Raw genomic sequence first — 27,548 nt, forward strand, 5'->3', positions numbered from 1 at the left:
TAAACCAATTCTCAGTTGATTTACTCACCAAAAACCCTCTCATCATTGACGTTTTTGATGCAGAACCAGAGCCCCGCGGGGAAGGTGCAAACCAGGATGTGCAGGTCAAAGAAGAAGGAGACCCAGGTGGTGGGCTGGTGCTCAGAGACTGACGCGATGATCGGGATGTGGATTTTAGCATAACTGAGAAACACAGACACTGGTTAATTTATGTGAGACAAAATGTGTTGGGAGTTTGGAGACAAATTATACAATAGATGCCAGTGATTAACAAAAGAATTATGAAGCACAGAGATCATTCGATCTCCCTTGTGGTAAAACAAACAAACACAAATTAGTCTGTTGTACATAATCCCAGGTCGACAATTTTCTGGAGATTTTTACACACAAGTTTTAATACAGTTGGACATATTTTCAAAGCAGTTCGAAGTGAAATTTTAGAACCTGCTTAGATCTGGTGACAAGGCAGTTTAGTCCAAATTTGATCCTGATTCTGACCTGGTTCTGTCCTGGTTCAGTCCTGATCCAATAACTTCCCTTGTGGATGAATACAGTTTGTCTAGTCTATGTCTAAGTCCTGGTTCAGTCCTGGCTCAGTCCTGGCTCAGACTTGGTCCTGGCTCAGTCCTGGCTCAGTCCTGGCTCAGTCCTGGCTCAGTCCTGGCTCAGTCCTGGCTCAGTCCTGGCTCAGTCCTGGCTCAGTCCTGGCTCAGTCCTGGCTCAGACTTGGTTCATAGTTAAGTCCTGGCTCAGACTTGGTTCATAGTTAAGTCCTGGCTCAGTCCTGGTTCAGTCCTGGCTCAGTCCTGGTTCAGTCCTGGCTCAGTCCTGGCTCAGACTTGGTTCATAGTTAAGTCCTGGTTAAGTCCTCCTTCAGATCTGGTTCAGTCTTGGTTCAGACCTGGTTTAGACCTGGTTCAGACCTGGCTCAGACCTGGCTCAGACCTGGCTCAGTTCTGGTTCAGTTCTGGTTCAATCCTGGTTCAGACCTGGTTAAATTCAGTCCTACACTGTAATCCATTACAGATAAGCTTAAATCCTGGTTTTATTCATCCCTTCAGCCAAATGTGTTTTAGATCTTTCTTTTAGTCTTGGTTTAGTTCTGGCTAAGTACTCAGTTTCTGTCTTCTCTGTGCCTCTCTCGTGGACTGTACAATAGCTCTTAGAGTATATTAAATGTTGTTTGGCCAAATAGATTAAAAAGTGGTTAAATCTGAATGAGTCCTGCTTCAGTGCAGATCCAGATCTGGTTCAGTGCTTGATATTATTAGCCTTCATATGATCCTGATTTGTGCTCACCTTGGTCTACTCAGATCAAGGACCCAATATTTCTGAGTTGGTGTGAGAAGTCTGAGGTATTTTGTGATTACAGCTGTGAGAAGGAGTGTGCAACGCATTAAAGAATTAAGGAAGTGTAGCTCCAGAGGTAAAGGGAAAAACAGGCCCCATAATGCCCCAGTCAGCTCACTGGAGGAGGCATCGATCCACCGAAATATCAAACCCTGGGTGCCGGCAGGAGACGAAAGTGGGACAAATCTATACTTAGAGAAAGTTAAAGGTTCAGTGCTAGTAGGAGAAGAGTTTACCACCTCTTGTATACAGCCCAAATACTTACTTTTTTTTTTTCTTTTTTCGTGTACACATACAATAATTATGCCTTATTTGACACCAGTCCCTTGCTATTTTTGCTCTTTGTTATTGTATTATATTGTGATATGTGAGCTACTTTGTCCAAATAATTGTGGATCAATGAAGTTTAAGCCTACATCTACGTTTTTTTGTTTGTTTGTTTGTTTTTTGGAAATGCTTATTAACATACAGTGGTAGTAAAGTGTGATAAGAAGGCATGTATGATATAAACCTAGGACTATTACTGCACAAAAATACACACTTTTACTAATGAAAGGGGTAACCATGCTGTCCCTTAGCTAACGCAGGAAGAAAACAGCTCCATGGACAGAGCATGGACCATCGAGCAGGCTATAAACTGTTAACCAGTCTAAATTCCCAGTAAGAATGAAGAAAGCGAAATAGCAAAAGTTTTAGACAATATGTTTGATTAAATGAATTTGATAAGTTTGCTGCGAGTAAGAGGAGAGCGTTGTGCACATGAGCAGAGTGCAAGGGAGGAAGAATTTAGTCTAAGAATGTAAATAAAACTAAATAATAAAAAGTAATAAGTAATAATAAAAAGTGTCAAGGGAAGTTTTACAGTAATAAAAATCTTTCTGTGCAATCTGTACTGTGCATCTGTACTTTTGCATCTATCTTGTTAATAAGTTTGGAAGTAAAAACAAAAAAATCTCTATTTCCATTAAGATACAAACCTGATCTACTAAAATCGTGAAAAAAGAAATAAATAAAAAAAAAGAAGCAAAATTACAAGTATGTAGTGTATGTATATGTAGTGAAGTAATTATTAATATAGGAAAGATTTAGAAAATTGTGATTTTCTGTACTGCGCTTACAATTTGATTTGCAATATTTATTTAAAAAGTGGGATTCTGTTCAAAGTGTGTATATATAAACAACTCCGGAAGCAATGCGCGTTTAGAGAAGACTGAAACTGCCAAACTAATCCAATTATCTTGTAGGGCTCTAAAATACAGGTACAAAATTGTTCAATAAAAAGACAAAATGACACATATGAGAGTGGATTTCATCAATAAAACACTTGAACAGGATTTTATTTGGTGAAAACATCTGTAAACCCTTCAAGATCTCAAAGTACAATATTAAGGTGAGTAGCACTTACCCAGTGTCCCAAAGCGAATAGAAACGGCCACTCCATGGTGCAATGTAACCTGGGAAAAAAAATTAAAAGATCGATAAGAGCCTGCCTTTTACAGCTGCATTCAAACCTGAAGAATGAAGGAATAATATGGACCCAGACCCCAGGGCGAAGCTGTGCTCTAGCAGTGATATTGTGAGCAAGAACACTGAGCCTGCTGTAAGATTATTAGTGAAACATTCATCACCATTTTAAAGCTCCACTAAGCTTTAAGTTGCCTCTATTTTTAATGTAATGTTCAGGCCTTGGTTCAGGCCTTGGTTCAGGCCTTGGTTCAGGCCTTGGTTCAGGCCTTGGTTCAGGCCTTGGTTCAGGCCTTGGTTCAGGCCTTGGTTCAGGCCTTGGTTCAGGCCTTTGTCCAGGCCTTTGTCAGGCCTTTGTCCAGGCCTTTGTCCAGGCCTTTGTCCAGACATTTGTCCAGACATTTGTCCAGACATTTGTCCAGACATTTGTCCAGACTCTCTTCAGACCTCTGCCCAGACCTCTGCCCAGACCTCTGCCCAGACCTCTGCCCAGACCTCTGCCCAGACCTCTGCCCAGACCTCTGCCCAGACCTTGGTTCAGACCTGGATAAGTCCTGGTTAAGACCTGGTTAAGACCTGGTTAAGACCTGGTTAAGACTTGGTTAAGACTTGGTTAAGACTTGGTTAAGACTTGGTTAAGACTTGGTTCAGTCCTGGCTGGAAAATGATAATTATTGAAACAGCAATATTTACAACTCTAATTAGCCTCAGATGAGATGAGATGAGATTTTTATTTTATTTTAATCTTCATGATTATTTATGTTTTGATTTGTTTTTATTATGATTTTAATGTATTTCTTATTCTGTAAAGCACTTTGAATTACTTTGTGTACGAATTGTGCTATACAAATAAACTTGCCTTGCCTTGCCTAATGTTTAATGTAACTGGAAGTATACAGCTCTGTTTATAGCCTGAATTATTCAAACAACTCCTATATTGCTATATGCTGATACAAGATATTAGATGTTAAAAAAAGTGATGACATTGTTAAGTGTGTAAGATGTGATTTAAAGGTACACTATGAAACGTTTCTAGTGGAAGATTGTTTTGTTATTGCTTTGTCTAGAATGTAAAACATTATGGCATTCAACATATTTCTATATTTTATTTTTACTTATAAATATGCCTTATTTGACACCAGTCTCTTGCAATTTTGCTACTCCACACATGGTCAGAATGCCTGTATCTCTAGATATTTTTGAACTATAAAACCACCTGTAATCGAATATATGTAAGGTTGAGCTGTTTAATGTCATACTGTGGAACATTCCAGGAGGAGTTGTCACATCTCCACAGAAATAAGCACAAAAACATAAGTTACACAGTGCACCTTCAAAGAAAGACGTCTAAACTACAAATAAATAGTAAATACATAAATAAATATACAAAATCCAAATATGTCATATAATATTTCTGTTTATAGAAACCCATAAAAACATACTGTATTGGGGTCACAGATTTCTGACTACACAAATGTGTAAACACATAGCTTCAGAGTACGTAAATGAGATTAGATTTTGACTGACATGTCTGCTGTGAGGCCAGAGAGACCTGTCAAAGCTCTAGTGTGCTGGATGGCTGCTGTTTTAATGAGCAGTTTAGACTTGTTTAGAAATGTAAGTGGCTCATTTAAGCAGCAAATGTGAAAACAAATGTCTTTTTTCACTAAAGCTTTGATCTGGAATATTTCAGTTTAAATGCTGCTCCAGGGCTCAATCCTAACACATGACACAAACAAACACTGTTAATATTATTATGAAGACCACTTTTATTTCTATTGAGTGTATTCATATGACAATCAAAGGCACTATAAATACAAACAATAGCTAAAAATAATGGATTATTTTATCATGGCTACCTTTAATGGGTGGGATACAAGTGGCAAGTGAACAATTTGTCCTTGAAGTTGAAGTTTTAAAAGCAGTAAAATGGGCACATGTAAGAATTTCTGAGTTTGACAAGGGACAATTTTTGATGGCTACAAGTCACAAGAGCTCCATAAGTCCAGCTCTGTTCATGTTCATAGGCACAAAAGGGCTCAAGGGAGAAAAAGTGAACCAGCAAAAGTGTCACTCAGAAGCCTGGAGAAAAACACTGACTCAAATGATAATCACACACATTACACTTTACAACAGTGATTACTTTGGTGGTATTCAGAGCAACATGGGATGAGGGTCTTACTCCTAAATGGGACATAAGTTATTAAAACATTAATGCTTGAGTAAGCTTGTATGTGAATGCTGTGATATAAAGTTAAAATATGGTAACTGAAAAATGTCATAATAGATTACATAGATTTAGTTCACAGTGCTCATTTGGATATGTCTAAGAATAACATTTAGTAATAAACTGTAAAATTCATAAATTATTTTGCTGGGTTTTTAGGCGAAAAAGAAAAATTTTGAGAATTCAAAGCTCAAAGTCTGAACAATACAGTATGACTCAAACATAAATGCCTCAATCAAACTAAAACTCTGGTTGAGCAAATGATGAGGAACCTCTGTTATAACATGGCTAAAAGCTAAAAAGTTAAGAGAAATGTTGTAATGGCTTATATTTTATGCATTGCTCCACAAAAGAGTAAAAGTTCTAACACTGTTTTTGTGCTGTTCTAAAAAATAAGATCAAAATATCACCTACAAGCTAAAATTCTCACCCATGCATGAAGGCAAGTTTTTTTTGTATCGCACAATTCACACACAAAGTCATTCAAAGTGCTTTACAGAATAAGAAAGACTTTAAAGGTGCACTGCGTAACTTTTCAGGTTGGGGCATAGATATGTTATTGCTATACCTATAATGTTCCACAATATGGTATTAAATGTATATACGATGTATTTATTCAATTATGGGTATTTTTATAGCTCAAAAATATCAGCATTCTTACTGTGAGTGGGGTCATCTCTTCTGTAAATTGGCCTGGTAGCGTCTCTTGTTTGTAGTATGGAGATTGAAAAGTTTAATGCCATACTTTGGAATATTGGAGGTAAAGCAATAACATCCTCTCCATGGAGACAAGTAACTGTAATCTACACAGTGCACCTTTAAATTGACCAAAGGGCAGTAAACAGAGATTATAGAGACACTGTGGAATCAGAGGTGGAAGAGACAGCCCAGCCGTGATGTATAGAAACGTATCCAACCGATCAATCTCTGGCTTTGAGTTTAAACCTGCTCGACTATGGAGGAACTGAGGATGACTTCATGAGATGAAAAAGCTTGACAGACCAAAGCCTGGCACCTCCCCAAACCCACTCTCACGGCTCAATCAGGAGAGCAGACACCAGCTCCAGTGCCAGATGGACCACACAGACAACCGACCAATCACAGTTCAGCTTGTTGTAATGTGTCAGTGCACAGAGCGTCAGTGTGTGAAGTGTGTCTGACAATTTGGGCTTTCAGTAATTATGTTTAGGCCAAACTGTGAAGAAAAATATGAATGTGGTTATTGAAATGTAGTTGGAAATATGAGGACATTTGAAAGGTGAAGGGTCTGCTACCTGCTTGTCTCCATGGAGATCTTATTCTTTATCTGACATTTTTCACAGTATGGCATTAAACATATCAAAGGAGATAAGCATGTGGACAAGTCACAGTTTAGATCTGTGGAGAGATGTTGAGATGAACATTTTGGGCAATGCAAAATGGTTATCCCATGGGGGGGTATTACACTTATTTGCCTTCTTGTTACTTTGATGAAGTTAATAGTTTTAGTTAATTATTTAGTGTAATTCACCCCTCGTGTTCAGTTTTACTTGGTCCTTGGGTATTTAAACACCCCTGTTCCTTTGTCTGGTTGGGTTAGTTTGGTTCTGTTCAGTTTGAATTTAAGTTGAGTTGGGCCTGACTTTTTTTTGTTCATAATTAACCTAATTTGAGCCTTTGTTAAATTATCTCTTTTTTGACTTTGTTAAATTTAAACTTATTTTTATACCTTATCTTTGCCTTTCGGTTTGGTCCACTCCAAGAATCTAATCTTTAATACAATCTCATACATAAGGTCAGTTAAAGATAATAGCTACTATGCCCTGTCAAAATCATGTCCTTTACTTAATAATTATTTATATTTCCTGACATAAACATGGACACTAATAGCCAACTAATGAAAAGGTGCATTGTGTAACTTTTCTAATGGAGAATCCGTCAAATGCTTTTCTCTATGGTGACGTTATTGCTTTGTCTGGAATGTTTCACTGTATGGTATTAAACCTTTCTACCTTCATGGAGACAAAATCAGACCAAGTTACAGTTCAGATCTGTGGAGAGCAGATCCCACTCACAGATATAATGCCAGTTTTTCTAGGTATTTGTGAGCTATAAAACCACTTGTGATTTAATAAATGTAAAGTAGAGCTGTTTAATGTCATACTGTGGAACATTCCAGGCAGAGCAATGACACATTCATAGAAACAAACAAGGAGACAGAGCCCCAACCAAAAAGCTACATAGTGCACCTTTAAGTCTTAATCAAGTGTTTAAATCTTCCACATCTCCAGAACAGAAAATAAACAGTAGAACAACAAGACTGGCTCATATACAGTACACCGTAGCATGTTTGTGTGGGTTCAAAGAGGCCAAAACAACAAATCTCTGAAAAAACACTGCACGATGTCCAACTGTTTCAGCTCAACTTTCACCCCGTTCCCATTTGTTTAGAATCTGGAGTCTGGCTCTGATTTTCTGACACTACAATACAAACACGCTCATTGAATTCTGCACGTTACACCAGGCTTTTGAGGGGATAAACCAGGACTGAAATGAAATATGGATCAGAAATAAAATATAGTCAAAACCAGAACAATGAGTACGGCTTAATCTAGCCAAATGCAGTCCCTATAGAAATTTAAAATTTGGTTGAGAGCGAGACTAGATTAGAAGAGGATTAAACCAGGATCAAACCAGGACTAAAGTAGACCTCAAATGTACTCTAGGACTGAAGATTGTCTACAAGAATACATCTATTTTGTTAGATTAGTTTCTTGTGTAATACAGGTCTTGTAAACCAGGTCTAAACCAGGTCTAAACCAGGTCTAAATCTGATTCAAACCAAGACTGAACTAGAGCTCAATCATAATCTAGGACTGAATGTGCTCTACAAGAATGAATCTATTTTGCAAGTTCAATTTCTGACTTGTGGTACTTCTGGTATGTAATGATTTCTAATGACACTGTATCTTAAAACTACCCAAAAGCAGCTTTCACTTTTAACCAGGACTAATACAGGTCTTAACCAGGACTAAAACAGGATTAAACCAGCGCTAACCCAGGACTAGAAATCAACGGATTTTTTTATGGCCATTGTCCATACTAATTGTTTAGAATTAAGAGAAACCAATGGCTGATGAGGGCTGTGGATATTTTTGGCTGTGCAAATTCTGATTTGCCCAAATGTGTAATGTGTGTTTTTTTAATTACAAACTAATCCATGACCTTGTTTTACTACAAATTGGGTAAAATTGCAATTCAGTCATGCTTTGTGCAGTGTCAGTGTCCTGCATGGAAATGTATTCAGATGAAGCTTTATACACATTTTTAGGCAGCTTGTTGATTTAAACAAAATATTGACCTCTGCTGGAGGTTTATGACAGGCAGTAAAGGCCGCCACACACTACAGGAAAATTTGCACGATTTTGGCTGCAATTTGCTTCTCCCTGAATTCAGGGCGGCATGGCCCAACTTTTTGTATCATGTGTGATTTTAGGTCATCTCTCTGAGCGGCTCAGTCATATATTGTAGCCACCAAAAATCAGCATTGCTACAGTAAGAGCCAATAAAACAAAGCGTCAGGGACAAATAGAGTAACTGACGCAGAAACGCAAGATACAAACTTGGGAAATAGCAGAAATAATGACAAGACTTTATTACTCACCTCTCATAAAATGGTAAATTTAAACTGCAGCGTCTCACCCACATTATCCATAGAAATTGTCCTCCGTAAATAATGGCATCCAGTCCACAAAACAGCACTATTAATCCAGTTTGAGGTGTTCTTTGAAAATAAAAAGGCAAGAGTAGTTCCTCATGTGTTTTTGTTTACATCTACACAGCGCACGGATCGAGGTGACGCTGCAGATTAGCGATAGTGACTCAACTTCCTCTGTATTTTTTTGCCAATTTTTTATGTTTTTAAAACTCATGTATCTGAAGTATTGCACTACATTTCACAAATAACTGTTTTGAATTGTATCTAAACTAGAAGTGTAGTGCTCTGATCTTTTGAACACTCTCAAAGCGAGTCGTTTTACTGCAGACAGGAAACAGCAGACACGAGGTGCATTCACAACTTTATAGCCTGTAGCATGCAGCCATATCCCGTTGTAGTTTTAATGATCGGGGATTTAAAATCTCATAAGATTCTCCTCATCTGTGGCGTGCGCTTTTTGTCGAATGTTTAAAAAATGTTTAAGATGGAAAAATCCTGTAGTGTGTGGTGGCCTTAAGATAAAAAGTGCAAAAAAAATATCAGCCTGATGTGTCGACCAACCTATCTCTAACCAGGACTAAACCAGGACCAATCAGGACTAAAGCAGGTCTAAGATTTTAGAACTCTATTTTTTGTCATCTGTAAATCCATAAATACTATTGCTGATACCATTACTATTATACTATTACTATTATACTATTATACTATTATACTATTACTCCATGCCATACATTCTAAATCTAACTAATCAATTTGTGCAGTTCTAGTGGAAAAACAACAGGATTTCTAATGACTAACACTGGATGACAAACCTCCCTCTCTCCAGTTGACCCTTGCCAAATGGGCTGTTAATCCACCAATACTGAGCCAAGGCATTTTAACACTTTGTGAAGCAGATGGAGGAATTGAGCCAGATTTAACTGAGCAGCAGTTTTCCCAAAAAATGTTGTGTGTGCAACTAAACGCACCGGGGAACCTCCGCTAACTGACTCCCCATATAAATAAAATATTACACAGAATTAAGCGCCTGCAGCTCTCAACCCAAAATAATACAGAGGCTTATATCTTATAGAAAAGGAAAAAGATGTGGCTGCTATTTTTCAGACAGTTACTGAATCAGCTCAATTCACACATATTCTGTTTGCTTAGAGGTGCACTGTGTAACGTTTTGGGTGGTGGTCCATTACCTACTTGTTTTTCTATGAATATGTCATTGCTCTGCCTGGAATGTTCCACAGTATGACATTAAACAGCTCTACCTTACATTTATTAAATTACAGAAGGTTTTATTGCTCAAAATATTCTGATATTCTGATATTCTAAATATAACTTGCCTCTCAACTGATCTGGAAGATAGAAAGGCTTAATACAATACTATGAAATTTTCTAGACCAAGCAAAGAAAATCTTCATACAAAACAGCATTTGAATGGCCCTCCATCAGAAAAGTTACACAATGCTCCTTTAAAGGTCTTATATTATGCAAAATTGACTCTTGCAAACTTTAAGTCATGTTAGAGTAAGCTTTTGGTAGGTGGTATATGTGGTCTGTCTACATCGCCAAAGCTCAAAACGCTCTGTTCTACCTTGTGATGTCATGTAGTGGTAGTTTTCAAGTTAACTTCTACTTTTTACCTTTAGTTCAATTCCAGGGATGAAATTATCCAAATTATTCAAGTGAAGGTGTATGGAGTTTTTAACATAGTGGAGCACTTCTGTATTATCACATGACCAGGTGGAACAGAGAGTTTTCCATTTGAGAGAAAAACTCAGCCTAAATATGCAGGGTTTGTTTGTTACAGGACCTTTAAATACACAATTATTGCCAAACAAATCAAAACTAACAGATCGGTTGATGAAGAGATGATCTGTGCTGTTTACCGTCATTGGCCATAATGTCAGGCCTGATTGGGGTCTAAATTAAACCTCTCCTCTGCTCTCCAAGGATAAATTATGTTTTCTAGACCTAATCCTAAACCAAAACAGGCTTGAACAAGTACAACAACAAACAGCTTTTCCCCCAGTGAGTTACAAACAATAAATGACTTAGTTTTCTAAATAAAAACTTAAAATGATTGTCTAAGCACTTTACTGTACTGGAACTTTTAATACAAGATCTCAAAATAGTTTTCTTCTAAGAACTGTCCATATTAGAGATACAATGAAAAAAGAGCTTCTGGTTATTTTGCTTCTCACAAATGGAAAACATTTCAAGGACATGAAAAAACTGAATACACTGGTGCCACTACAGTATTTTAATAATCTATAGACATAGTCATACTATGTCATAAAATGCACCTGTTTTTAATGTTTTAAATGGACCTATGCAGTTGCTATTATTGTTTTGTTTTAATTTTGCATTGTCTAAATAGGGTGCTCATGAAAAAAAGTCTTGTACTCTCATTGGGATAAAGATCAATTAAATAAAAAATTAAAAACAATAACAGTATGAGCATTAATCCAGTCTTAAAGGTCCTATACACAATACTTACTCTCGTGAGCCGTGTTAGAATGTTGTTTCCTTCTCAAAAACATACTTGGAGTTGTATTTTCTCTCATTCATAGAGTAACACTTGATTATTATTATTAGTTTGTTTACATCTCCAAAGCCCAAAATGCTTTATTCCACCTGGTAATGTCATGTAGTGGTAGTTTTCATGTCAATAGCTCCTTTTACCTTTAATTCAGTAGAGATTGGCAATTTCAGGGCTGAAATTATCCAAATGATTCTAGCGAAGGTGTATGCAGTTTAGAGAACAGTGGAGCACTTCATGTATTACCACATGACATCATAAGGTGGAACAGAGTGTTTTCCGTTTGACAAAAAAACTCTTCCTCAGTATGTAGGGTTTGTGTGTTAAACATGTGTGAATGAAACATAATACAACTCCAGGTGTGTTTTGGATGAGGAAACATAATAACAGATCAAAAAAATGTACATTGCATTCAGGAACAGAGTATTTTATATGTGTAATATTGTGACAAAGTTGTTCCCATACAGTACAGTGTTTGCAACAGAAGAATAACCCCAATAACTCTATTTGAAGATCTAGTTTGTCTTTGAGTAAATTCCCACATGAATATAAGCACACACCTGTATACGTGAGATAAATGACAGTGAGGAAGACTGCGCCAGCGGCCAGAGAAACCCCGAGGAAGAAGAGCGTCTGGAACTCCTGTTTGGTCAGTCTGTCCTTCAGGTACAAAAGGAAGGCGTAGGCTTGAAGCAGCGCAAACACACCTGGGACATAAACAAAAAAAAATACTTAAAAGCTACAATCAAAACCAGTGAAGACAGAGGCAGATATGAGGCTGGATCCCCGTCGTGAACAAAGAGATGTTTCACCAGGACCAGGAAGCGCTCATCAAATTGGCAGCGTTCTTGACAAAGCCAAGAGTGATGGTGCCGTGGGCTCTTCATGCAGATATAACAAGAGAAAACACCAAGGGAGGGTCTGCTATTTGTAATGCACGGAAATGTCTACTGGGATAAACATACCAGTCCTGGACAAACTCTGCATTCAAGATCTAAGTACAATTTCTCAAGTATTACAGTTGGCTGGGATGACGCCTGTTACTAAGTTAAAGTCTGTGAATGTTTAAAAATGGGCAAAAACATTAACGGTGCATTGTGTAAGTTTTCTGGTGGAGGGTCTATCAAATTCTTAAAATGTCTCCATGAAGATGTTATTGCTTTATCTGAAATGTTTCACAGTATGGTATTAAACCTTTATCTTCATGGAGGCCAAACCAGACCAAGTTACAGGTCAGATCTGTGGAGAGGCAGACCTCACAGTTAGAATGCCTGTTTTTCTAGGTATCTGTAACTGAATAAATGTTAGGTAGCGCTGTTTAATGTCATACTGTGGAACATTCATAGCAGAGCAATGACATAGCTATAGAACCAAGCAGGAGACAGAACCCCAACCACAAAGTTACACAGTGCACCTTTAAAAATGGGCAAAACATTAATATTGGGATGATGACTATACTTTGTATTATTTCTGTACTTGCTCTTTCTAGATGCAGTGTGTTGCTTGTGGTCTGCTGTTTGTCTGTTTCTTGTATAAGCAACAAAAGCTTGAAAATACTCATAAAAATAAAGTACGAAAAAATTGACAAAACAAAAAATTTATACTATGAATTTTGAACTCTTTAAAGTGGTCCAAAGTTATTCCTCACTTTCCCAACACATTCCTAGCACCCTAATTAAACACCCTGAAGTGTTCTTTCACAACTTTCAGAGTCCAGAAAACAACAACACATCATCACCACCTAGCATGCTAACAGCACATTTCCTGGTCCTCTGATGATAAAACACTATTAGCTGCAGAAAGTACACAGAGGTATTATTTACCCTGAGAGATACTTTTTCGAAAATATCTGCACTGAAGAAATAAATTTTACTCAATACCATGGATAAAAATCGGCTACAGCTTTTAACTAAAAGATCTGGAGAGGAGCAGAATATTTTGTTGTGAACTGAATCCTTTGAAGTAATACTTTACAGCTGAAAAAAAACAAAAATACAAACTATAAGGGCACCTTGATCTCTCACCTTTGGAAGGATTACCCCGTTACTTAGATCGCACAAAGCTTTTATCAATTCCTTCTCCCATATTTGTTAAAAGTAGTCAGCCAACACACAGTAATGATGCTAGCTAGTAAACAAGGGCAGGCACTTTCATTTAGGCCTGTCACCATAACACATTTTGATGTGTGATATATTACTGAAGTAAATATAGACAATAAACGATAATATCTGAACTAATTTATGCCACTGACACAAAAACGTTTAATGCTGACATAAATATACACAAAGATATTATAACTATGCGGTTAGAAGGTTTTGTCACTTGATGATATACAACTAAATCTTCAACTAAAAGCTATTAAGGATAAATTCCTGTCTGAATACTAAATATTGTGAGAAAGGCACTAAGTAGGGATGTAACAATATCCAAATCTCAGGGGACAATATTTTCATGATATATCTCTCACGGTACGGTATTTATTGTGATATTTTGTGGAGGCTAACAAAATTGTGAATATGCTACTTTTTCCTCTTAAAATGCCTTGACAAAACTTAATCCAAAGACCTAAGGTTTAAAAGTGCTTAAAATTGCTATTTCTTCATGTAGTTTGCACCAAAATGGAGCAAAGGATCATGGTCGATGTAGTTTCCTCTGTTTTTTTAAGATACTGCTGTACCATAACAATGAATTTAAGCAAAGAAACTTATGATTCGATATATTATGATGGACCACAATATTATTGAGAGACTTTTGACGATACAATATAACGATATTTTGGTTATTGTTACACCTCAGTGCTAAACCTATTGCAAAAGAAAATAAATAAATTATATCAACTGTATGAAAACAAAAACTAATCAAAAAGAACAAAAAAAACTTTTTTCCACTTGGCTGAATTGAATTTTTCTTTTGCTATGGATCCTATCTGGACGAGAGATTACACTTACTGCTCACTGATTGTAGTTCACAATCAGTAATCATGTTTGTACAAATGCCAAAAAGTAACAAATGATTTTTTCTTTTCTCTTTTGCTATGAATCTGAACTAAAACTAACTCTTCCTTTTATCCACATCTGACATTTTCACAACCCAGTCTTAAAATATCTGTCTCTTCTCGGTTGCCATCACTGTCCCAGAGGTGAGCTAAGGCCCTGTTCTGTCTCGTGTGATGTAGCGGTCTGTAGCTAACACTCTTGTCACTCCTCACACACACACACACACACACACACACACACACACACGACACACACACACAGACACACAGCACACACACACACACACACACACTCAGTGGGACAGACAGGTTCGTGCCTCCCTCTCTCTCCTCCCTGACTCCCACTGAGCCCCCTCAATGCCCCCACCAGATGTTCCAAGCAGCTGCTACCATGGCGACACCGCACACACTTCCTGCGACCGAATAAGGTGAAACAAAAAGAAGGAATAGGAAGCTTAGTAAAGCTGCCAAAAAACATGGGAGAAAAAAATGTTTGTAAGAAATGCCAATTCTGACAAAAATCTATTGAGGTGGTGCTTTGGAGATCGCGAAAACCACCAGTGATTCGTATATTCTCAATCTGGAGACGCACGAAAGCAGCCATCCGAACTGTCAGTGAGCAGATGGGCTCGCTGTTGAGAAGCAAAAAATGAACGAGCTTTAATAAACTACCCACAAGCCAAAACTGAAAAGTACTTACTGCTCTAAGGCCCATGTCTATGCATAGGTTTTTTTCATTCTGTAAATATATTCCTGGAAGGGTTTGCGTGCAGCTGTTTGAGCGCTGGGACTCGCTGTAGTGCCTGTATTTGCTGTCAGGTGCTTTAGATAACATGGCACAAGCTTATGTAAAATCACAGACCAGGGTGAGGTACTTCTCTGCATGTATTCACTGGTTAGGTCAATGAGGACAGTCAAATATTACAAAAGCAAACATAAACTATAACTACAACAGAAGGGGGATTAAAAGGGCAGTATCTGATAGATTTTTGTCCATGTATTAGAGCAAATTTGTCTTGCCCAATGACTGTGTATATAAATGGACATGGCTAATCTGCTAGCCCCCGTGTTCACCAATACGAGCATGGGGGTAGGACCCACGGGACCCGACGCAACTGTGCAGTGCGGGACACATTTTGAAAGGGACTGCACAACCTGGGATGCTAAATTATAGTCCCGCAAACTAAATATTGTGTGTAAAGCAAATATACTAATGATTCTTGTATGCCATCATACATCATTTGTGCTGGATATTTTATTTGGTATTAATAAAAACATTTTAAGCAGCCTAAATTTGCAGATGTGGTCTAATGTCGAGCAGATTTTAGACAATTCCTTTCCGCTTTTCCATGTCTGATAGAGGTTAATAAAGCGAACGTGAACATTTTGGGGGACTTGCGAGAGCGGGACAAACTATCGCAGATGCAGGCGGGAGCAGGACTGAAAATTACAATTCTTTGCGGGCGGGAGCAGAACTGCACAATGTAGGTACGGGCGGCAACAGGACTGAAAATTCTGTCCTGCGCAGACCTCTACATGGGGGTACTTCCAGCTCCACCAACCCTGGCTCCAATTGACTTCACATATAAAAAAAAAATTGTCAGCCCCCTGCCTGTAACTGCTGCAGTGAGTCTCGTCACATCATATGTTTGCATTAACCAGCTGTACAAGTTCCTGGTGTTTTTATTTAGCTATTTTGTATGAAAATAAATTCCTAATGTGGAACTCGACTCCAAATTCACTCCAATAACTGCTAAAAGCCTCGTGAGCTTCATTTGACTGGAGCCAAACACCATGGGTGACGTCACACTCCCTTAGTCCACTTCTTTATACAGCCTATGATCTTGCCCAGTAAAAGATACACGATATAAGCAGCTCTTCAGGCCAAAATAAGAAAGCATTTTATTGTCAGATAATCAGGAAGAGCACATCCCCATGATGGCAAAACACCACTAGATCTGTTTTTCAACTTTTTCCTTTTGACCTCAAGAGCTTCTTTTATGATATATCTCTGCTAGCGCAAAGCTAATTTTACTATTAAATGGAAAAATTTATTGTGTAGAGCCCCTTTAAACTATGCTGAGGATTCCATCAGGTACGCTGATTACAGTACACAGTCTGTCAGGTGAAGGACAACAAAATTATAGGAACACATTTCAAATACTAGTCTAGTGCAGCCCCATTTTACAGCCCTATAATCCTACACATCTGAACCACACTCTGTAATGAAATGTCTCTTTACATTTAAATCATCCTCATAAATTTACAAATGATAAAACGGTGGAAAACCAGCTGTAAACACATCACTGCATTGAATATACGTGGTGATATATTATAAAGCCTATTCAGAAATTGCCTCTAGGCCTGAACAAAGTAGTGTGTGATTCGACTGTGGTTTTTGGGCCACCTGGGGAAGTCCAATATTTACTCTTCTTTAAGCTCTGCCCTTGAAGGAGAAATCTCTCACTTAAGCTGTTAAACTCCTGCTATGATTACCAACTAGCACTGCCATCTATGGAGGCAGTGGAAGAAGAGGTGGATGCAATTTCACTGCAGAAAAAGGTTAAAAACTTCAATTAGGAAAAGCATCATGTTATGGCGATTAAGTGGATTAATCAAATGGGGAGTATATTTAGATCAGACATTAAGCAGATGAATGGCGGATGTAATACGCTTTAAGCAAACGATAAAATATCTAAAGCTTACACTAAATGAAACTGGGAGGAGACTGTGAAATCCCATTTAGAAAGACTTCATTTTCAGCCTTTTCACTCACTCGGCACACGCCTGGAATCTGGTCCCCACAGAACTAAGGAACATGACCTCCATCCGTAGCTTTAGTAGATCTTCTCGACAATCAGACATGTGAACATAACATGGACTAATCTGTATGTCTTTTAATATTACATAGGAAATGTCTCTGCCGTTGTGAGATTGTGATTTTTGTTTTTAACGTGTGTACTGTGTGTACTTTCAGCATTGTCTAATTTCACTAACATGTTGATTAATGTGAACTGTCCCATATTTCAAAGGTGCATTGTGTAACTTTTCTGGTGGAGGGTCCGACAAATGCTTTACTCAGTGGAGATGTTATTTAAGCCAGGCTGGCGCCGCCTAGTGCCTCCGCTCAATTTAATTTCTCTCCAGCGACTAGGTCAGGAATCGGAATACACTTGACGGTTCGCAAAAATGCTGGAAATGCGAGTTCGGGCACCAGTCATTCAACGAAAAGCCATACATTCTGTTTTGGTAACGATTCCTGACGATTTAAAGCCGTAACAAAGAGAATGTTCAGTGAAAGACATTATTGCCCTTCTTCCTACAGGAATTGAGAAAAGCTTAATGGTCACGACCAAATAGCAGCGATTGGTTAAATGAAAAAAAGTAGCCAGCTACCACCGAGCAAAAGAATTCTAACAATGCGGTCAGACGGTTTCTACGAAGTTAAACCAGCTTATGAATCAGGCTACTTAAACTGTTCTATCTTCAAGAAAATCTAACCAGACCAAGTTACAGGTCAGATCTGTGGAGGGGGAACCCCAATTGCAGTTAGAATGTCTGTTTTTCTAGGTATTTTTGAGCTCTAAAACCACCTGTAATTGGAAAAATGTAAGGTAGAGATGTTTAATGTCATACTGTGGAACGTTCCAGGCAGAGCAATATCCTTAGTCAACAAGCAAGTGACGGACCACCAAGCAAAAAAGTTACATATTGCACCTTTAATAAATCTGCATAAGCATAAGAAGTTGGTGTTCTTATGTTGATGATTCTAGATCTCAAATCTTACATCTTCTAACTTGCTCTATCTTGAACAACACAAAGAATGTTAGTTTATTTATGTCTTAGGAAATTAAATTCAGGAATTTTTAGAGCACCAAATCAAAAATTGTCATTGCAACTAAACATTTGTGCAAAAATCTGGCTTTCAAAACTACCATCATTTGATTTGGTATGTTAAATTATCCCTCCTTTGCTTCTAGTTTCCTCTTAACATCTCCTTCAGAACCTTCAAAGTGGACAAAATTATCTGTCTTTCCCTATAAGAGAAAAAATATGATGCGTGTAATGTAGTTGGCAGGGAGTGGGCGGGACTTACCAGCCGCTGCCATGTGCTCGCTCGTCCTGATTGGCTGGAACCCGACGAAGGGGATCTGCATTGACAGTACCAGGCCCACAATGTAGAAAGTGCTGTACGCTGTAACGAGAATACAAAAGAGACAAGTTAGCCAATCAAGATCAACCTTTTCACCATTTAGATTCATAGTGGTGCCAGGTGTCTAGAAGAAATTTAAGGTCTATTGATTTTTTCACTGCCTGCACCTCCGAGGAAGTATACACAAAATGGCTAATCTAATGTAATTTAGGAGTTGGCTCAGAGACTAGGCTACACGTTTTTTCTGTCTTGAAGGGGAGCTGATTGGTAAACAACATAGCGGCTTAATTAAGATTTCATACTCTTCCCTAAAATAGTATTGCTCAGTTTTGAAGGAGCGGTACCTGCCCAAAGCAATCTTGGTCTTTTTATCTCACATCGGATATTGACTCAAGAAACAGAGAGATGAATTGTGAGGGGAACACACACACAGTGAAAGAAGCTGCAAGGTATTTTATTAAAGCGTTTTCTTTTACTGTGACAGAGTTTTGGCACGAGGAAGAAACAACGCATCGTTTTTAAAGGTCCTATATTACACCCATCTGACTCTTGTGCGCTTTAAGCCATGTTACAATGTTGTTATCTCAAAAACATACCTGGAGTTCTGTTTTGTTTCATTCATGTTTGAGTAATCCTGTTCACAGCTCCAAAGATCAAAATGTTCCATTCCACCTTGCGATGTCACAAATAGGGTTGTGCCAAAATATCAAAATATTGACACTGAGTATTTTTTGGTATATTTTACTAAATTATTTTGTTACAGCACTACAGTTTTGTTGCTTGTTTGGTGGAAGGAAACTTTTTTAATGCAACACATTTGACATTTTCACTGTTTTGATGATTAAAATGTTTGTGTTTCATATACACTTTGCACAAAAAGTGGTTTAACAAAGACTTTTAGTATCGCAGCCATGACATAGAATTTATTTTTTAATGAACCATATCGAATCGATTTGAAATATATCAAATCAAAAGCTCACTCTATTGCGGTATGTATTGTATCGTAGTCCATGTATCAAGGTATGTATCGTATCTGCAACTTCTTTATGATACCCAGCCCTAGTCACGTAGCAGTAGTTTTCAAGCTACATTTAACAGCTACATTTTATCTTTTGTTCGGTAGAGATTGGCAATTCCAGGGCTGAAATCATCCAAATGATTCTAGTGACGGTGTATGCAGTTGAAAAATACTGTGAAGCACTTCCTGTATTACCACATGACATCAAAAGGTGGAACAGCGAGGAAAAACCCGGCCTAAATATGCCGGGATTGTGTGTTTAAATGTGTGAATGAAACAAAACACAACTCCTGTTATGTTTTTAATGAGGAAACATTATAAAATGGTCAGAAAATTGCCTAATATGGGCCCTTTAAAGCATAAACCCCCACCGAGAAGGTAATTCCTGTTGAGATTCTAGTTTTTAATGAACATACCAGTGGGGAGAGACATTTTTAGAGGACCCTAGAGGCAAAATTGTTCAAAATAGGGCACATTTTCTAATCAAGGACACATTCACAAATTTGCTGCAGTGTTTCACAAATTAATGTCAAAGTACTTTTTTTCTCGCCATTGTAAATTTTATGCATTCCTATAGGTAGCGCTCTAGCATTGATCATTGTGTTTGCCATATCAATGTAATCAGGATCATCCAGTGTAGAAGTTATTCAAATTTCAGCACAATTGAAATAAGCATGTGCGTGTAAGTGAGTTTTCTTTAGAAGTCTTTGTGCCCCCTGTTGACCAACCATGAAAAATGGACTACATCGGATATTGACTCAAGAAGAAGTGAATTGTGAGGGGAACACACACACACACACACACAGAAGTTGCAAGGTATTTTATTAAAGCGTTTTCTTTTACTGTGACAGAGTTTTGGCACAAGGATGAAATGCAGCACCATTTTTTAAGCATAAAGCCCCATCGAGAAGGTAATTCCAGTTGAGATTCTAGTTTTTAATGGACATACCAGTGGGAGTGAAAGGATCTATAGACTTGCAATATATTTCTCAAATGTACTTTCTTTCATTGTACTAAATGTGTCTGCCAATACCGTCTTATATGGTCTTGTTAATTCAGTCCACCCACATTTGTGTAGAGCTGCCAACTCATCCTATAGGTTTAAAGGCTAGCCATGGATTATGTAATGTTTTAATACATTAGAGACCCTTTTAATTACATGCACACAACACATTGTATTCACGGCTTGTACGCTGCTAAATGAATAGTTATCTTGTATTAAAAGGTGCTCCATGTACTCAAGCTGATATATTCATGAAGTGTTGGGGCTTTGTTGGAAATGTTCCACAGTACGGCATTAAAAGTCCTTCCCCCATGTATTTGAGGAACATTTGCCTTTCCTCAGTACAGATGAGGTCAAAAAATGTCCACTATGTGCTGTTTAATCTCTGGTCTCTAAAAAGTGTGAAAAGTGCTGATAAAGTCAAGGTGAACTCAAGGTTAGGATGCATGGAATGCATAAGGCAGGGGTCACCAAACTTTTTTCTTTGGGAGCCACATTATGTTTCCTGACTGTGATGGGGGGCCAGGGTCAGGTTGGCGATGAAGGAACACATGCTGTTGAGCAGAGAGTCTGCCTTTCATCCGGCGAATCCTATCTTCTCTCGTTTACCCTCGCAAGCTAGCATACTCTTTGTGGTGGGTTTCGTAGTGACGACGCAAATTACATTCTTTGAATACAGCCACACTTTCTTTACATTTCACACAAACTGCATGGTCCTTACACTGAACAAAAATAAATAAATCAGTCGTCCACTGTTCTTTGAAAACTCTGCACTCTGTCAACTTTTCATACTTTAACACTCGCCATTTTGCTGTCCTTAACTGCACATGCGTTGACTGTCACAGTTTGATCTCGAGCTTGTCAGATGACAAAAATTCAGCTGCAAATTCTGCAGCAAATGTAAATATGTCACATAAATATCATATTTTACATTGAAAAAATAAATAAAAATTACAAGATGCAGACATGTTAAGTTTTTTTTTTTTTTAAATCGGCCAAGACAACTTTTGAGGATTGTCTCATAGGGCCAGTTCAAGTGGTGAGGGGCAGAGGGGCTGGGGGGCCGGCCAAAGGACATGGCGGATCAAAGCCTTAATTTGATGATCCCTGGTATAAGCTAAGTGAAAAATAATTTTGGATCTTAGCAAAATGAACTAGTTCTGTTTTTCACATTTAGGACAGAAAAAAAAAAAATCAAGTACAGTGTTTTTAAACATATCATAACATATGTTTTTATGTCTCAAAACATGTATTCTTACTGTGACCAGGGATGCACCAATCCGACACTGGTATCTGATATCAGCACTCATATTGAACAATTTGCAGGATCAGACATCAGCTTCCAAATATCGCTTCTGCCGATATCGTGGTTGGACATATAAATTAATGTAAACACAATTTACTAGTTGTATTTGGTCCAGAAAGTCTCAAAACTGTTAAATACAGCAACATAACACATCTGGATCAGTTCAGTCTTATTTTATTTTAGTTTGAAGGAAATAAATGCTGTTTTCAGTCTCTGCACTGGTATCAGTTCATATTGTGTAACAGCAAATACTTAAAGCTGTAGTATCGGAATCAGTATCATAACTGACAAAGCTGGACTGATGCATCCCCAACAGTGACTAGACACACCACTCCACAGATCTGACTTGTAATTTGGCCTAGCATCACCTCCTTGTTCCCATGGGGCTATAGGAAAGTTTAATGCTGTGCTGTGTTTTTCTAAGTCCATTTGTGTCTCGCTCGGCTGCCTTCACTGACCTCCCTCACGTCGTTCAATTACGTTTATTTCAGATTTGAGCTGTTTGAGTGAGTGGGTTAAGGTGAACTGCTCTAGCACGCTCCATACCTCAGCTCAGTGCAAATGTAAAGGTGAGAGGACAGATAAAATACTGGTCCGGGCCTGGCATCTGGTGAAATATGATACTAATCTGATGTGTTTAGGGCCAGCGGTACAAATAAATTCTCCACATCGATCATTTTGGGACAATAAAGACGTGAAATCATTGCACTTCATTTTAAAGCTCAGCATGATTTTTCTATTGTCACTCCAGGTGCTGTTACAAAGACGTATCTGTGGTCTTTAGGCTTAGTGTTCAGGACTTACTAACCGCATTTAGACACTTTCCAGATTTTTACTTTATTTATCTCAAGTATTGTAGGACTACTGTGCCGCATCAAAGTCAAGTTAATATCTTTGTACTGAAATTATGTAGTAAAGGGCAAAAGGAAAATAACTCCAAATAATAAGTTTTTAAATATTTTATATTTCAAAACCTCAAAAGTGGCCACCTTTTGCTTTGTGGACAATGTTGCAGATAGTTGGCCTTTTCTATTTGAGCTTCTTGAAGAAGTCCGTGAAATGATTTTCACTTTACAACTGTGCCTTGTCGGGGTCAAGAAATGCCAAAAATGCAAACAAGAGGTTAAAAAGCAAAGAGAGGCAATTTTTATATATTCTTTACTCTAAAACCAGTTAATTTGAGTTCATTTCTTTGTTACATTCCACATGTGTCTATTCATATTTTTGATGCCTTCAGTGAGAATCTACAATGTAAATAATTATGGACATAAAGACATAAATGAAAAATGTTGTCCAAAACTGACTGTAGTGTACTTATTAGGGCCCGACCAATATATCGGTTGGCTATCGGCCAAAATCTTACTGATATGGGCCGATAGTCCAGGTGGGCATGTTATACCTCATTATAAAGCTTAGCCTCTCTATATTATGTCCATTTAATCCAATTTACAGACAGATAAATGTTGTAATATGTGGCACCGTATCAGTATTTATCTGCAGAGTCATTTGTGAGCTACCACACAAACAGCCTGTTTTCTCTTCCATTGACCAACTGTAAAGTGACTATAGTGGCTGTATATATGTTACTGGACCCACATTGATAAGTAAATGAGCTGTGAACAGACGTGTGAATGATTGACATTTGCACATATAATTATTGACACTGGCGCGTACGCATTTACAGCTAAAGGCTGATAGTGAAGTTTTATAACCAACTGAAGATTGACAGGAATTTTTACATCACTAAATATATCTGCTTTCATATCAGCTATCGGCAGCTCCATCTCCCATTTTATTGGTATCATATCTGCTGCAAAAATATCCATATTGGTCAGGCCCTAGTACTTATATATAGACAAAAAAACAATGGAAGAATAACATAATCCATCTACTATATCATCTTGCATTTAGGACTAGCTTTGAAATCTGTTAAACGCATGTTATAAAGAAATCAGTCATTACTCTACTGATTCTCTTTGAGCTACATTCCTTTGGGCTAATACCTATACATAATTCTTCAGCTCTTCTTTTAAAAATAGGACTAGCAGAATGTAATATTTTCAGCAGATGTACCTGGATGGAAAATCAGAGACCTTAATTTCTTGCCAATGCTTCAAATTCTTGCACTTTATTCATATAACAGTGTGCTTTGAGATGATTCCATGTTGCTTCTAATCCAAAGAGAATGGGAGTCCTTGTGGAGTAGGTTTTGATTTTGTTTCATTTTTTGAAAGTGTTTTGAGACAGAGGCAGGTCACCGCTCTCCCCGTGAAGAGGCCATCGCTTATTTCCACACCTCTCAGTCTGGCTCTCACACCGAGTACAACATATAATCATGAGCCAATGATACTTGACTCTGCAGCGTTTACCCTGACCACCACAGAACAGGCGGCTGCTGGGAGAGGACTGTTTACTGTAAAGCACCTAAAAGAGGGCCACCATAATGTGCTGTGTTTGGTGTGGCCAGAGTGGGTTTTACTGTAATGGTAGAAAACAGCTGCTCTGGTGAAAGGAAAGGAGGACTGTCTTATACATTGGACAAGACATTAACATCCATATCCATCTATAGACGATAAATTGATCAAAACTACACTTAAGATGACATACAGAATAATAATCCGAGTATCATTCATTCATTCGTTTTTCAAAATAAAACCAAAAAATGACTATTTTCTTCATTATTTGTCTCCAAAACCAAAATAAAAAAACAGATGATTTGTTTTTTCAGTTTTCGATTTTGTGTTTAAATGAATAATGGAAAAAACTGATAACGTCCGTTTCCGTGACAAACTGCGATGCCGGATTTATGCGCCGCATACGGATTGAACCAGGACTAAACCAGGACTGAAACAGGACTGAGACCAGGACTAAGACCAGGACCAAACCAGGACTCAGACCAGGACCAGACCAGGACTGAGGCTGAGACTGAGACCAGGACTGACTGCTTTAGTCCTGGTTTAGACCTGGTTCAGTGTGGTGAAAAAGTCCGGCATCGCAGTTTAAGTCATGGAAACTGGAAAGGACTAAGACCAGGACCAAACCAGGACTCAGACCAGGACTGAGGCTGAGACTGAGACCAGGACTGACTGCTTTAGTCCTGGTTTAGACCTGGTTCAGTGTGGTGAAAAAGTCCGGCATCGCAGTTTAAGTCATGGAAACTGGAAACGGCCCTAATCAGTTTTTTTCCATTAAACACAAAATGGAAAACAGAAAAAAGAATCGTTATCCCTTTTGTTGTTGTTGTTGTTTTTTTTTTCTTTCATTTTGGTTTTGAAGGCAAATAATGAAAATAGCTGTTTTTTTGTTTTCTTATTTTTGTTTTTATTCTGAAAAATGAATGAACGAATGATACACTGATTAATAATAAAGACATTTCCTGAAGACTTTTGAAATAGTCTTGATCTACCAGAACTACTCGATCTACTACTACAAGGGCCGCAGTAGCTCAGTTTGTCACGTGTTTGTCCATTGATCTAAACTTTGGCAGTTCAAATCCCGCACTCGATATAAAGCATCACTGGTTGAGTGGTTAGATCCACTGACCCACAGGCTGGCAGTGCAATTTCACCTCCCACAGATGAATGTGTCCTTGGGCAAGACTACCTTGCCCCAGTGTCTGTGTACAGAGGTGTATGAGAGCGTGTGTGAACGGGTGAGTGGCTCCGTGATGTGTGTTCCTTGAGTGCTTACTTCAAGAGGGGTAGGGGGATGTTAGCTCTGGTGAAAGAAGAGGAGGACTGTTTTCTACTAATAGGTATACTTAGAACTAGGGCTGTTAATATCTAGATATTAGCAATTAAAACTAGAAATTAGATACCAGGAGGTTTTCACATTTTATGGGACTCTAAATTGACTCCTTCATACATCCAATTCCCCATGCGTCATTCAATAAAAATACAAGATTATCATGTTGCTAGGGAGAATATTCATTTTTGCCATTGCCTAAGTTTGTCTGTTAAAATGGACTATGTAACTTTTCTGATGTATGGTAGGTAGCAGCAGTTACAGAGAGAGGGGTGACAATTTTTCAAAGTAAAGTCAATTGGAGTCAGAAGTACCTCCATGCACACTCTTTATGTGGAACACAGCGGCTAGAGGGTAAACTGTGTCCATTTATATATACAGTCTATGTAAGCATGATAGAAAGTACACCTGCTAGCTAATATATATATTAAAAAAAAAAAATCATATAATTGATCTAGGTTTTCTTTTGTAAACAAACAAAAATAAGACTTCCTCTCGAATCTGAATTCTGCTCAAAACCATATGAAGAGGATTGGATGTAGAAACTAAAAAGCATTTAAACAACTATTGATACTGATTAAAATTAAACATTTACTGAATAGTTCTAAAATAGTTTTGATCTCTACCCGAACTAGTACATGGTAATTTCACTAATACCGTACTGGAAAAATACTGTTTAGAAAAAAGTTTTTATTTATTCAAATTGAGTACACAGCCTTTTCTTTAGAATCAAATTCAAGTTTAAGTATTCAGAAATTGTGACAATACTATGGCAGAAGCTACTGTTAAAAAAGCACAGCAGTACAACAACAAGTTAAACTGATTTGTTTGTAAAACTGAAACACATCCAGCAATTTCACTACTTGCTTTATTGAAATAAATAAAATAATGTCTAGACACAAAACTTTTGGGAAGAGATACATTTTCAGCGTTTTTCAGTCGATGTATAATAAAAGTAGGTCAGGTCACAGACTCAGAGGTGGTTAAATTTAGTGGTTAATAACGTCATGATTGTGACTGTGTGGATGAGTTGTAGATCTGTTCGATGTGTCTATGAAAAACCATGAAAAGTGACTGCAGCGTTATGAATGATGAATGACATGAATATTTTGTCTCAGGGAATCTGCCACATTTTTACTTATTCATACTGAAAAAAAGAAAAAGAAAATTCAAACTTGCATGTACAAAAATAACCATTGTGTATTCCAAATTTATTAAAAGTAGGAGTATAATTTATTTTCTTTTACCAGTAAGCTCTGATAACATATGCCACTCAGTGTCTTAAAGGAGCATTATGTAACTTTTCTGGTGAGGAGGGGGGTCTGTCATAATAGATAAGTAAATAAATAATTGTAAATAATAAAGATCCGTGTATCATTCGCTCTTCAAAATAAAACCAAAAATTTGAAAATGAAAAAACTATTGTCTTTTTTAGTTGTCTCCAAAACCAAAATTTAAAAAAGGATGATTATTTTTGTCAGTTTTTGATTTGTTATTTAAATTAATAACGGAAAAAATGGATAACGTCCATTTCCCGTTTCTGTGACTTAAAGTGCGATGCCGTTATTTTGTGCCGCGTATGGACTGAACCAGGACTGAATGTCGGGATGGGCCCAGAGGTGTGCCTCTCAGGTGATCAGGACTGAGACCAGGTCCAGACTGGGACCAGACCGGGACCGAGACCGAAACTGAGACCGGGACTGAGACCTGGACCGAGACCTGGACCAGAAACACAGCAACAGGAAACGGCTGTTATCCGTTTTTTCATTATTCATTTAAGCAGAAAATCGAAAACTCATGATCGTCATCATTATCTGTTTGTTCATTTTGGTTTTGGAGAAAAATAATGAAGAAACAGGTCTTTATTTTGAAAAACAAATGAATGCAAAAAATAAATAAATAAATAAATAAAAAGCTGCATGTCTCCATGGAGACAGACAAGTTGACAAGTTTAATGCACCTCTGTATTGTATTGAGTAAGATATATTTTTGTTTAAATATATATGCCATATGTTAATAGGCAGTTTTGTACTTAAATTTATACAATACTGACACTTG

The 27,548-nt window shown here is 37.7% G+C and overlaps 1 protein-coding gene across 2 annotated transcripts in view; it reads right to left on the minus strand.

Moving 5' to 3' along the window:
* The window catches only part of LOC110167210 (dolichyl-diphosphooligosaccharide--protein glycosyltransferase subunit STT3B), a 183,455-nt gene that overhangs the window by 30,920 nt on the left and 124,987 nt on the right, over nucleotides 1-27,548 (minus strand). For both annotated transcript variants that reach the window (XM_055157305.1, XM_055157304.1), the window contains exons 6-9: nucleotides 18,363-18,461; nucleotides 11,832-11,978; nucleotides 2,756-2,804; nucleotides 29-183 (exon numbers count right to left, since the gene is read on the minus strand). In XM_055157305.1, coding sequence (XP_055013280.1) covers nucleotides 29-183; nucleotides 2,756-2,804; nucleotides 11,832-11,978; nucleotides 18,363-18,461 — 450 coding nt within the window. The remainder of the gene's footprint in view (nucleotides 1-28; nucleotides 184-2,755; nucleotides 2,805-11,831; nucleotides 11,979-18,362; nucleotides 18,462-27,548) is intronic.

The sequence above is a fragment of the Boleophthalmus pectinirostris genome, unplaced genomic scaffold, assembly GCF_026225935.1.
Source record: "Boleophthalmus pectinirostris isolate CB_2022bp ecotype Guang Dong unplaced genomic scaffold, ASM2622593v1 HiC_scaffold_21, whole genome shotgun sequence".
NCBI classification, from domain to species: domain Eukaryota; kingdom Metazoa; phylum Chordata; class Actinopteri; order Gobiiformes; family Gobiidae; genus Boleophthalmus; species Boleophthalmus pectinirostris.